Source organism: Lycorma delicatula, chromosome 2, assembly GCF_047948215.1.
Source record: "Lycorma delicatula isolate Av1 chromosome 2, ASM4794821v1, whole genome shotgun sequence".
NCBI classification, from domain to species: Eukaryota; Metazoa; Arthropoda; class Insecta; order Hemiptera; family Fulgoridae; genus Lycorma; species Lycorma delicatula.
The window spans coordinates 167,391,144-167,405,235 of record NC_134456.1 but is presented as its reverse complement, the minus strand read 5'-3'; the positions used below and the strand labels follow the sequence as shown (position 1 = coordinate 167,405,235).

Here is a 14,092-nt window from a genome sequence, read left to right as displayed (position 1 = left end):
AATATCACAAAGATGCTATAATAATAGTTTATATGTAAAACACAATTACGCAAATAAAATAATAGAAAAATTATTAACATATATGATAAAATAAATATAAAAAACATAAAACCATTATTCACATTAAAAAATTTAAAAAAATAACAGAGGAATTATTAGGAATATACAAAACTGCAACAAATGTAAAATAAATTTATATTGGTAAAACCAATAATCATTTCAAAATATATTTACAGAACATAACAGCATATAAAAAAAAAGAAGAGGTATCTCTAATGTAGCTGATCATTTATTGGAATATAAACATAGTTATTACTGATTGCAAAAATAATTTATAGACATTTTAGAAGTATGTAATAATGATAAAAAATGAATACAATCGAAAAATATTACACTTACAAATATAAACGTAAACTAAAATGAAGAACCACCAGATCACATTTGAATATGGTGATTTAATTAAAAATATAATAAAATTACAATCTTGGTAATAATGACAAATAAAAGAAAGGGAAATACTACATTTTAAAAATTACATCATTCCAGTACTAGATAGCAAAATTTGTAAATGCATAGATAATACTTCAAAATTTCAAAACAAAGAATAATCTAAAATAGAATTAAAATAACAAATTTTTTAAAAGAATTATTTATAATGTAATTATATGATTCAATCAAACTGAAGATGTGGATGCCGTGCAAATCAATTCTTGGAAATTAATATAAGTTTAACTTATCTAATTACTGTGTTTTGGTGGTTTATATTTCATATAATTAATTATATATGTATAAAATATTTTCAACTTGATCCACCAAATACAGAATTGAATAAAATAAATTGAAACTCACTTTATTTTTTTATACAATCTCTACTAAAGCACTTTCATGGCAACCTGCATCTTCAAGTGTAGATTTTTTCCTTTTCTAAAATATTTAATGTAAATTACATACTAAAATCAAAATTAAAAATTAAGGTACAACAATTAAAACATAAAAATTTATTAAGGACAGAATAAAAATGTTAAAATTATTAAAATTAAAAATTACATATAAAAATATAATGCCAAGTATTATAAAATTAAATAAAAATATAATATATTACATGTGTTTGGCCAGCCAATATTATAGAAATGAACAATTAATTCAATTTTTAATTTTAACATTTTTATACTTCATTTAATAAATTTTTTAATTTTAATTTTATACATTTTAATTTATTATACTTTAATTTTTAATTTTAAGTTTAATGTGTAATGTAACGCTAAATATTTTATAAAATCTACAACTGAAGATGCAGCTTGCCACGAAAGCACTTTTGTAGCAATTGTATGAAAAAATAAGGTGAGTGTCATTTTATTTTACTCAATTCTGTACTTGGTGGATCAAGTTGAATCTATTTTATATATACAAAAATTATTAGTACAGAGGTAATATGGGTATTGAAAAGATAGATTAGAAAAAAAAAAAAAAAAAAAAAATATATATATATATATATATATATATATATATATAAATCTGTCTTATACATGTGATCTGACTGTCAGGTCTTTCAAAGTATGTTAGGTAAAAATGTCAACCATTTAAGCCTTTTTTTAATCTATACTACATCCTAACAAAAATATTTTTAAAAAATCACAAAACTCCATCAAGTTTTTACAAAGTTACAGCTACTTACAGTGAATCAGATGAATGTACAAGTATAATTTTAAAATTAATTAATGGCTAATTGGGTTTTTTAAATTAGGTAGATTTAATTGATAATAATTTTTGGGTAATAACGTAATTTACAACATCAAAAATTTCTCTATGATTTTTTTTCTATTTTTAATAAATTGGTTTATTTTTTGTAGAAATTTTTATTTTTATGAGAAATCTTAAAACAGATGAAAATAATCATTTATAGAAATCATACACTTCAATTATTATTATTTTTTAATATATTATTATAAATTTTTCCTTATCAGCTTTCAGAATGAACATATTATTTTTAATTTAGTATTATATTATGAAAATTAAAATTATGCCATTTAAATTTCTCTTTATTATCAACTATTTTATTAAATAACATTTTGTCTTTTTATTTTGTATCTACATCATACTTTAATTCTTCATTTTAAATACTTCCTTGTATACACATCAATTACAATTTTAAAAAAAATATATACAACATTTACAATGTTTGGAAACAAATAATAATAAGAATGTTCTTACTGCTTAAAATTTGTACACCCGGTGGTAAACTCTGAATTAGAGGTGGTGGTCCAGAAGGTGCAGCAGAAACTGCTGGTGATAATCCAAGTTGATTTTGCGCAGAAGCAGATAAAGCACTTGCTGGAATCAACTGGAAGTTACCTAATCCTGGTAGATTTATTGTTTGCAAATTTGGTATCTGTAAAAAGAGGATTATAAAATGATAAATTATTATGATTAGCAAGATCTTATTTAAATTCAGTTCCTGTTAAAGAACTTTAAATACCTGCATTCACAATCTACTAAAAGTATCTCTCAGTATCTCACAATTTTATACCAAGTTTACTTTTTTAAATATACTTTTCTCAATCAATGTTTCTGGCTTGGATTTTATCTAAGCTTTAATCTTCTATTTTCAATTATTTAACTACAATTATTCCCCCTCCAACAACTATTATTTTTCAATTTTTTTTTTATATACTGTAATTACTACTATGCTACTCTCAATTCTTCTAAAAAAAAAAACAACCTATTTACTCTTATACAACTCTTTCCTTATTAACATACTTATATCTAATTACAAAACATAAACAAAATAACACTTCTTCATTAATTAGTTATTTATAATTATTTACTTAATATTAAATATTAATAAAATACAGATAATGAATCACTATTACTTAATAAAATGCTGAAACAGCAACAAATTTTAACAAAAAATAAAAAACAAACCTGAACAATAGAATTTCCTCTGACACCATTTGCATTTTGTACAAGATTGGTAAGACTGGCAGCAGGTATTACAGTAACCTGCTGAGGCTGGGAACCTAATGACAACAAAAAAACAGTTTTATAATGATGAGAACCTCAACTCCAGTTTCCCTTTGATGAGCCTAATTCCAAACATAAAATAAGTGTAATTACATAATTATTACAACATTTAAGACAATGGAAATGATCACTACTGCTACTGTCACAGTTCACAGTTATGCCTGCAATGAACCAACAGAACTGGGCAGAAGTCGATTATTGGCTGGATATTTGCAAAACAACCAACGGAGCTCATATTGAAACATTCTAAGGTATGTAAAAAACCTTTTGAGTAGATGAATCTTAAAAAAAAATACTCGTTTGATTATCTTTAGTACTTTCTGAGGTACAATTTTTTTAAATTGTTGCAACCTTTTTCGATGATGCTGTATTCCAAATTATACCAGAGATTTTATTAATATTTCTTACTTTGCTCTTAATATTTTGTGTGCTGGATTAGTACTTACTTTGTAGTTGGCGACATAAATCTCATTTATGTGTTTAACTGCTTTTGTTGCTGTAGTATTATACTAAAGGTTTAGGACTAATCTATACTATTATATAAAGAAGAAGAGGGGTTTTTTTGTTCAGGATAAAAAAAAAAAAAATACCCGATCAATCGCAACTAATTTTTTTTTCATGTTTCTTGGCATAACTGAGAAGAGTTTTAGATATATTTCATCTCAAAAAATGTTGAAAAAATAACTAAATACATGTAGTTGTGGAGATTTGCTGGCTGAAGCACAAACTTTAATGAATTGTAAACTGTGAATGTCTATCATTGTGTGAGCTTGATTTTAACTGAATGATTATGAATACCTATAAACCAATAAATAGATTTTTTTTTAAATTCTGACTTTCAAGGGTTAAAAGTGATTTTTGAATTTTTTTTAAACCCTGTTTTTTTTTTTAATTTCTACGTCACAAATGAAGAAATCAAGCAATTTTTGATGAGTGTAATCTTCATATCTATATACCATAATGCAGGTTTTGAAATTCAATACTGAAAGGAAATGAAGAAAGGTAAAAAAAAAATGTTGAACAATGATTGTAAATTTTCCCAATCCCGACTATAGTAAACAAGATATACAGCAGATTTAGGCTTGCAAATACTCTCAGATAAATATTTAAAAACCATTTTTGGGTTTTTTTTAATTCAGATTTTTTGGGTGTGAAGGTATATGGTGCTGTAACTCAAGCCACTGCCACCAGCACTGTATGTGTAACTGGCTGCAACTGTCTCCAGTTACTTGACTAAAAAACATAAAATAAAAAGATTGACCGCTACAGGAAACATAAGTATCCATATAGCACAGGCGAAGCTGCGATGGAGAGCTAGTTAACAATAAACACTAATTATCAATCAACATAAATAGCAAATTCATAATGACTAAAATAATACATTAGCAATACCTCATCATCAAAAGAGTTAACAATTATAGCAAAATAGTTTAAAAAGATAAAAAAAAAAACATTCCTCATACCAATAAAAATACAAAAACTAAAAAAGCACACATTCAGCAAAGTTGAAATATTATGATTTTTTTTTAACATCTCGGTATAAAATTAAGTTTTTATTTATAACATCACAAATAAGTCAATTAACACCTTCAGAACAATATGACAAATATTATGAACTGATTATTACATATTTATACACGCGGGAACATGTGGGTTGAACTTCTATCCAATATCATATGCTACATGGAGACAAATTTCTATTTTTAAATCCTAATGAACAGATACTATGTAAAATTCCTCTATCTTCATCAAACTGTAAGTCTTCAGAAATACAGTAATGTATATTGCTGTCAATATATTTAACTATATTATGGCATTTATTGACTTATTTTTTATTAGCTGTTTTCATGGCGGATATTATGCATTTTGTTCTACATTTTTACACAATATGTAGAAATTATTTACATTATCACAAAATCTTTGCAGTGCTTTATACAGGATTTACAGAGAACGGTATATTAAAACACAAAACATTAGAGAATAGTAATGGAGAATTAAGTCAAACAAATTTTATTTGTTTATTGTATTTATATTTTTTAATGATTAAATAAATATAACAACTTCACACAAAATAAATGGAATGAAAATATAGTATAAAGGAAAAATCCAACCTCAACATTACCCAAAGAAACAGAGCAATATATTTGGCATTTTTCTTCTAACATCCACAAAACAAACTTTTCCGTTACTGGCAAAATTTTATACAGCAGTACGTATTGATATTAATTAATTATTAACTTAAAACATTACTAACTACTTTGCAAATTATGTTCACAATCATAATAACAAAAAATATTCACTTTCAGACATTAGAAATTACAATTTGTGAAATAAAAAATAAACATTTTCACACACACACATCAAACAAACAGCAGCCTACTTTAAAATAATATTTTTATTATACATATTAAGACGTGAATTATTTAAGTAAATAAAAAAAGTTGACAATACAGTTGTAGGACTTCCCCGTCACATGGCTTTTTTCTGATGCACGGCTTACACAAACATACACACACAACTTAATTTAAAATATTTAACATTTTATTTAAATACAATATTTTTGGTTTATTTAATTCAATGATTCTAACTAAAGCACATGCGCATACTGTATTTCATTCGTGTGGGTGTGGCGGTACTAGCGGTCACTTTGAATACTTTTTTGCACTTTAAATATTATTCAATTATTTAATTCTACTGTTCATCTGTGACATTACAACATAACAGATGACTACAGCAGCTGTACGTCAGTGCTACACTAGTGTTTCTTCTGGTGAGAGGGGATAAATGACGTAGTACACCCACTTGCTACTAGTTTATTTAGAGCCTTTTTGAGGGTGGGGGTGCAATTTTGCAAAAGATTCTTAAACAAATATTATTTTTAATTGTTAACAAATGTGCCTAAGAAAAATAAGACCTTAATTAGGCAAAATCTCGAGATACAGAGGGTGACCTTGCTCTACAGCCTCACCCCCTAGATCTTCTCAGTTGAAAATGTAATGGTATCAATGCTCCATACATAGAAGTAATCTGAATCATAGAATCATAGTAATCTCAAGTAAAGAGATTAAAGTATGAAAGAATTAAAGTATGATATTAAAGTCTATGATTGAAATAATCTCAATCATAGAAGTAGTCTGCTCGTAATCGATCAAGTAGTTCTGGAAATATAAGGTGATTTAGAGTGCAACACCGAACACACACGCACGCATATACAAATATCCAGAAAATTTCCATCTGGTTTTTGGGGTTCCGTAGTGTCAAAATGTAAAGATCCAGTGAAAACTGCATATGCATAAATTGGACTGATTACAACACTTTCCCTTCTAAAGCTATAGCTTTAGAAGGGAAAGTAAAAATAAGTCATTAAGTGTCATAATAGTAAATATATTGACAGCAGTCCAAATTATTTTATTTCTGAAGACTTACAGTTTGATGAAGATTGAGGAAGTCTGTGTAGTGTCTGTTCATCTGGATTTAAAAATAGGAATTTTAGTCCGTACAGCAAATGATATTGGGTAGAAGCTCATAATATGTGACATGAAATACTCATTGTCTTGAAAGTGTTAATTGAATCATCTGTGACGTTAAAAAAGTTAATTTTATATTGAGATGTTAAAAGGATCGTAATATTTAAACTTTGCTGTACGTGTTTTTAGATTTTGTATTTCTAATAGTATGAAGAATGTTTGTTTATCATTTGATTATTAATGAATGACTATATTATTATTTAAATAATTTTTATTCAATTTTTAATTTAATTATTTATAAACTATTTATTTATTTAAATAATAATAATAAGCCTCAATAATTTACAGTTTTGATTGTCCTGTAACAGTAATTACTATAATTTGATTCTTATTCTGTTTGGGTTATGTTCATTTTCTTTTTTTTTTGTGAAAGGTATAATTTTAATGCAAAGTGGTTTTAAAAAGAATAGAGAATAATTTAAATTGCATTACAGCATAAATTTAAAAATAAATTATCTGTATTAAAAAGAATTAAGACTTGCATTATTTATTACTGTTACTGAGGTTTTTATAACTAAAGTAATTAATGTCAAACAGAAGTTACTCTTCAAGAGTTTCAGAAAAAAATAGTAAGTAAAAAACAACATGAACAGATAGTACATATAATCAGTTGACACTAATAATACAATGAACATAGAATTTGAAAACAAGCTGGCTTCCATAAGACAGGAAATAAAATCATCTCTTGAAGAGAAAGACAGATTATTGCAGGAACGTAATTCTGAATGTGAACTGCTGAAGAAACAACTAGAGGCATCTCATTCACTAAAGACAAACCAAGAAAAATTATCAAAATGCAGAAACAATTAAAAATTTTAAAAACAGAACTTCAACAACTGAAGAATTTTTAGATCAAAATTGTATAACTGAACTGGCCAGAAAGAACTCTTCACTGTTTGAAGATATAATAACCTTGAAGTCAGAGCTGTGTGAACTCTGCAGTAAAACAAAACAAAGAATCTTTAAGGTCTGATTAACTGAAATGCATAAAAAAATTCTTTCTTAAGAAAACAAACAAAAGTCTGAAAAAGTAATTTGGCTGACTGTAACAAGAAAATAGAGAAATACAGAATGAAATTATTCAATATAAAGATAAACTGGCAGTTTTTTTAAAGACTGAAATCTTTGCTGAACAAACCAGAATTAAAGAAATTAGAAAAAGCCAGGAAGATGATATTCTGACAAAATACAAAATCTGTGATGAAATTAGAGAAAAGCTCAACAGTTTTACTGAAATGCACTTGAAATTAAAAGAAGCTAATGAAGATTTAAGAAATGAAATTGAGATTCTAAAACAGGATGAAGAGAATCTAGGTATATAGTACAATGAAGATAATAATGTAATGAGAATAGATTTTGAAAACAAGCTATATAATACTTTCTTAAATCAGGTAATGACCTCATCTCTCAAAACGAAAGACAGATTATTGCAAGTACAAAATTCTGAATGTAAATAACTGAAAAACAATTGGAGATCAATAAACATATAATAACAGAATAATAATTTTAAATTATCCGAGAAGGAGATTAAATTTAAAGTAATCATAGATTTTCAAGCATAATATCGAATTTTTAATTTTATTTTATAACTATTTTTTGTGAAATGACTTTTTTTAATAGAAAAAATTGAAAAAAGATATAAATATTTAAAAATAATACTTTTAAATTTCATGTATGTACAAAATATAAAAAATTATTATATAAGTAAGTAATTGCACAACAAAACCAGTTGTCGTCCTTGTTCAAATTAGTTGTATGATTTCATGTGTATTATTTTTAATAATTAAATTAAAATTTTATTTTTGTTATTTATGCAGTTAATATATTAATTTTCAAGAAATAATATGAGATCTTAAACCTAAATGATAAATGTGCTGGATTCAAGAATTAGTTTAATAGTATAGTTTTTATTAAAGAATTTTAGAATTATTTAAAATTTATAATTATACACACACACACAAATAATTAGTGATATAAATCTACATTAGATTTTATAAAATCGTAATCTACATTCAACCATTAAAAAATGTCACACAATCCTTTCAGCTATTACAAAGAAAAAAAAAACACATTAAAATTTACATTTAATTTATTACATTTAAATTAAAAAAATTATTATTTAAAAAAAATACACACCAACAAAAATAAACAAAATACTTTGATATTCCTACCTTCACATAACACTGCAACAAGCAGATTCAAGTTTACACCATTTATAATAATAGCTAACATCCGACAGGCTTTTACTACTAACTTTCTATTAAAATAAAATTTCCTCCTGCCTGTCTTTATATCCTCTTTACCTGGTCTAAATAATACTTTGCTAAACGTATCTATCATTTATGTAATTATTATCCTCTAAACTAACACACTAATATGTAAATATTCCATAAAACTAGAAGCATTTCTTTTCCCCCATCATTTCTCCCTATCTTTTCAAAGAAATCAACTGATCATTTGTCTAACAAAATTTAAGTTGATTCACTGAACTAAATACTGACTACAAATCATATTATTGCACCAATTCAAACCACACCTTAACCAACTCTTACAGTTCTGAATAGTTTCTTCTACAGAAAGGAACAGTTGATAGAAGAGTAATAGATAAACTTAGTGCATGCAGAATATATTAACTTTCCTCCCAGGTTAAGGGATATGGCACAGTTTAAAATATTGCTTTCCATACAGAGTATATATTTTGGAATAGATCTAAGAACAGAATTTTTTCCCCAAAAATATCATAATTATATTCAGATTATAACAAAATTCCATAAACTTAATATGGAATTTTACTTTTTATGGAACAAAATTTTTAATAATTCTTATTTTCTATGAGGGACATTCAATAATTAGAGACAAACTGATGTAGAAATGAAACAGTTTGTAGGAGGGGTTTTGTACTTTCTTGACTTTAGGTTGGCATCACCGGGATGAGCTAAGAACAGCTGATGGATAAAAATTGTTTTGTTTATAACCTCAATAATGCATTTAACGATGGTATGTCCGCTTGAAGTTTCCACATTAGTTGAACATTCAGTGATCAGTTTTTTGCTTTCTGAAGGTGAAAAACCGGCTAAAATCTTTTCTCGAATTATTTTACAGTATGGTGAAAGTTGTATGAACCGCAGAAATTTTTATAACTGGGTAGAACAGTTCAAAAACGGTCAAACCTTAGTGACTGATGAGCAATGTCCTGACTAGTCAGTTGAAGTGTCAAATCCTTTGTTCGAATCTGCATTGACAACATTAATCGTGAAGATTGACATATTACAGTTGAACATATAGCAAAAACAGTTACAGTATGTGTTTGCACAGTTCATAACATTATCAGTAACAAGCTAAAATATAGTAAAACAAGTGCAAGGTGAGTCCTGAAAGAGTTAACACAACAACAGAAGGAAACAAGACTCAAAGTGTGTTCAGACTTGAAAGAATGCTGTGAAAGGGAAGGTGACCCTTTTCTAAACAAGATTTTAATGTGTGATGAAACTTAGGTTCACCATTTTGAACCAGAGTCCAAAAAACAAAGCATGGAATGGAAACACACAAGCTTACTTGTCTGAAAGAAATTCAGAACGGAAGCATCAGCAGGAAAAAATCATGTTGACCGTCTTTTGGGATGCCCAAGGTGTCGTCTTTTTTGATTATTTGGAAAATCAGCAGGCAATAAACATAGACATGCTGATGAAAAACATCGTGGATCTCAAAGAAAAGGCGTGATATAGCTACACGACAATGTTCATCCTCACATCTCGCATCCTCCAGCTGACCCAAGAAACCATTGAAAAAATGGGTTGAAAGATACTACCACATCCTCTCTACAGTCAATTTGGCTCCCTCAGATTTTCATTTGTTTGATCCACTAAAGGAGGCATTACGTGGAAAAAAGTTCAACAACAACGAGGAGGTCAAAGAATTTGTGGGGAAGTGGTTCAAACAACAAGACAAAGACTTCTTTGCATCAGATATAAAAAAACTAGTTCAATGTTGGGACAAGTGTTTTAATATTGGTGGGGCTTATGTTGAGAAGTAGTAAGTCTCATTTTGTAAAAATACAAAGTTTTTTCTACATCAATTTGTCTCTGTAATTATTGAATGTCCTCTATATATAACATGAATGCAAAAGAGCACTTGTGACTCAAGATCAATCTTAAATATTTATAACTTTCTACAGGACTAGCTGCTGTAAGACTTCAATTCACCTCCAAAACACCATTTTCCCTCATGTCTTTAAATATTCCTTATTTCAAACTTTTGAGAAGTCATGAAAAATCTTTCATTTGTTTTAAAACTTTTGTGAAATAAAAATTTATTTTTTGGAAAGATTTTTAATTACAAAAAAATCCATTAGATACATGGTAGGAATACAGAATTATAAAAACGTGCAAGCAATCTTTTAGAGATGTACAGTGAATGACAGCAACTTCATAATTTATTTAGGTACAAATAATCAACTTACGGCAGATAAATTTTGAAATAAATTAAGAGACTAATAATTACGAATAAATAGAAGTAGATTTGTAAAGGAGAATAAGACTAAAAGAAAAATAAAACGAGACAGAAAGGAGGATACTGAGTTATAAAATATTAACAGAAGTAAAAATAATATACCAGAAATTGTTCAAGTTTTGTTACATAGGAAAATTACTAAAGAAAACTAAAGCCAGCCAGGACAACTTTCACATAGAAAAAATTTCCAAATATAAATATATATTGAGGAATCAGAAAAAACATTATTTTTAATAATTTGTTTTATATATAAGTAAATAAGTATGTTTAAGTATGTCAGTAAATATAGTTAATAGAAATGGAGAAAATACAAGCTTCTGAAACATATTTTTTTATGAATGTTTAAGCCTAATTGAGTTAATTGAGCGTACGTAAAGTTGTAATACAAATTAAGAAGAAAGAAGTTCATGGTGAAATCATATAAAAGAACTACATTAGTGAAATATAAATTAATATATCCAGGTTTAATTAATTTTATAACAGAAGATAAAATCTCAGGGAAGATAAATATTAGAATAAAGCAGAAAATACAAGATATTTTAGTGAAATTAGTCTTCTTCAAATTCATATAATTCCTTATTTCTCTGTACTATTAAATTATACTTTTAATTCTATAAACCACCTACAGAATATTGAGACAAGACGAATCAAGTAATACAAGACATATTTTTAAATCAAAACATTAGCACAATAAAGAGATAGGAAATCCATCAAATTTCTCCTCTAGTTCATACAGGCTCTCATATAATTACAATACACCAAACAAATGATATAGAACATGTGCCTAACCCATGGGCTAAGGTTAAACATGCAATCCTGTTATAATGCATTTTCTAATTAATACATGTTCACAAAAATAATAACATCTTATAAGTGATTTTATTGTTTCATCTCATTTTAATGTTTATATATTCTTTTGTTGATGTAAACTAATTTTACGTTAACACTATGCATACAAGTAATCAAGTTTACATGTAAATAATTTTAATTAGAATAACAATTACATCAAATATAGACACAAAACACATGGTTGTGAGAAATTTAACAATGATATAAAAGAAATTGATGTTAAAAGACATCTGTTGAAAATTAATAAAACTATTACCACATAAAAAAGAACATTACTATATTATAAGTATTCTCAATGGCACATCCCACCTGACATGGTTTTCACATCAAGTACTAAATTACCTCAATTGCAGAGCTATAATGCATTACAGCATTAAATAGATCCAACACTACATAGTGTGACAATATTTAAACTATAAAAATAATGAGCTCCTGAGAAAATGATTAAATAATGCAGAACCCAACCCTTGAAATAATTTATACATTAATTGAAAAACTCAGTAAAAATATAACAAAATTACTTTTAAGACCATACAAGCAAAGTCTTAAGAAAGTTCCTACATAAGATATGTTTAGGAATCATTTGAAAATTATGGGCCTTCTTCATGAAAATCCAATGAGCAGATTATGCTAACAATCCAGTGAAAATAGTAAGAATTCAATATCCCAGTTTATTCACAGTTCATACGGATACGCATAATAAAATAAATTACCACAAAACTTAGCCAAATAAGATTCCTAAACAAGAGAATAACAGGAAGGACTGCCTGCAAAACACTTCCAAAAAACAAAAGATTATGAACCTTCTCATACGATATTCTGAATGTTCTTACAAAGTTATTTTCTTGTAATTTAATTCTTAATCCTAATTTATAGAATTAAAATGATATCTGACCTAAAGTACTAAGTGATATCTGTTGTGGCAGTGTAGCTTGCTGAAGTAATAAACTAGTTGGTGCATGCTGACTTTGAATACTAGCTCCACCTTCAACGCTGCTGACGACATTAGGTGAGGCCACAGTCTACAACAAAAATTAATTTTAAAATGTAATGAAAAAATGTATATATATTGCTGCAACATGCTGTACTTATTATTAGCGAGCTTGATGTTACCAATAATGTCTAAGGAACATGCAGCACACCTACGCACTTAAACATGCATTCCTTCCCACTAAACCAGCTGACCATGCAACTCTCCCACCACTCACAGGCGAGTATACAGCAAGTGCATGGCAAAGCCAGAATGAACTCTCTCATGGAACAAGAAGGCAGAAGAAGTTCATTGGCTGGCCCAAAGTGGGTTCTAGCAGTAGATACCAGCATCCCTGTTGGAGCAGCAGGCCTGGCTGGCTCAGCACAAAGCCCACCAGCGCCAGGAGGCCTAGCGATGAAAACACAGCCAGACAAGCAATGCTAAAGAGAACCACCTTAGCTGTGCCGGGGAAAGATGACTGACAGGGACCCAACAGTGTAGGGCTCTGGGAGCCTCCACTATAGCTAATACTGTAGTACGGACCCAACTGGCACTGGGGGAAAGCTTGGTCCGATTCCGATAGAGGAGCTGAAACTCCCCAGCTACCAGCCGCTGGGCTGAGCCGAGCCAACTTTGCCAGGGACCAGCTTCCAGACCCAACAGCCCTTCTCAGGGTTACCTCACCAAACACACAAACAGCCCTTTTCAGGGCTACCACTACAAAATTCCAAAGTGCCCTAAGTAACTATATGTATATATATACAAAATTATATAAACAAAATTATGCTAAAATAACTCATCTAATTATAATTATTCAAATAAGATCAAAAAAGTACCATTTTCATTCAACAGAATTAAAACAAAAAAAAAAAACACTTTAGACTACACTGAGAATTTACATCCAAAGAATGATCAAAAATGACTTTCCAAGCAGTAACCCTGACAAAAACTTATATATCATTTTCTAGTCTATCCCTAATGTAACAAACAAACAGAAATAAATTGGGAAAGACTATTTAATAGAAGATACATTTTTTAAAAAATAAATCCCATCTACTCATGATCATCATTATGTTCAATGTGGTTCCTGTTTCTTGGAAATTCTTTCTGGTCACAGTATTGCAAAATAATGTTTCAACTAGAATTTTTTGAAAGTGTATGTTTGGAGTGTCGCTTTATATGGAAGTGAAACTTGGACAATCGGAGTATCTGA

At 28.0% G+C, this 14,092-nt stretch overlaps 1 protein-coding gene across 8 annotated transcripts in view; it reads right to left on the bottom strand.

Moving 5' to 3' along the window:
- The window catches only part of LOC142319415 (uncharacterized), a 137,518-nt gene that overhangs the window by 48,298 nt on the left and 75,128 nt on the right, over nucleotides 1-14,092 (bottom strand). For all 8 annotated transcript variants that reach the window (XM_075356677.1, XM_075356671.1, XM_075356669.1 and 5 more), the window contains 3 exons: nucleotides 12,802-12,928; nucleotides 2,923-3,017; nucleotides 2,212-2,389 (listed from right to left, as the gene is read on the bottom strand). In XM_075356677.1, the coding sequence (XP_075212792.1) occupies nucleotides 2,212-2,389; nucleotides 2,923-3,017; nucleotides 12,802-12,928 (400 nt within the window). The remainder of the gene's footprint in view (nucleotides 1-2,211; nucleotides 2,390-2,922; nucleotides 3,018-12,801; nucleotides 12,929-14,092) is intronic.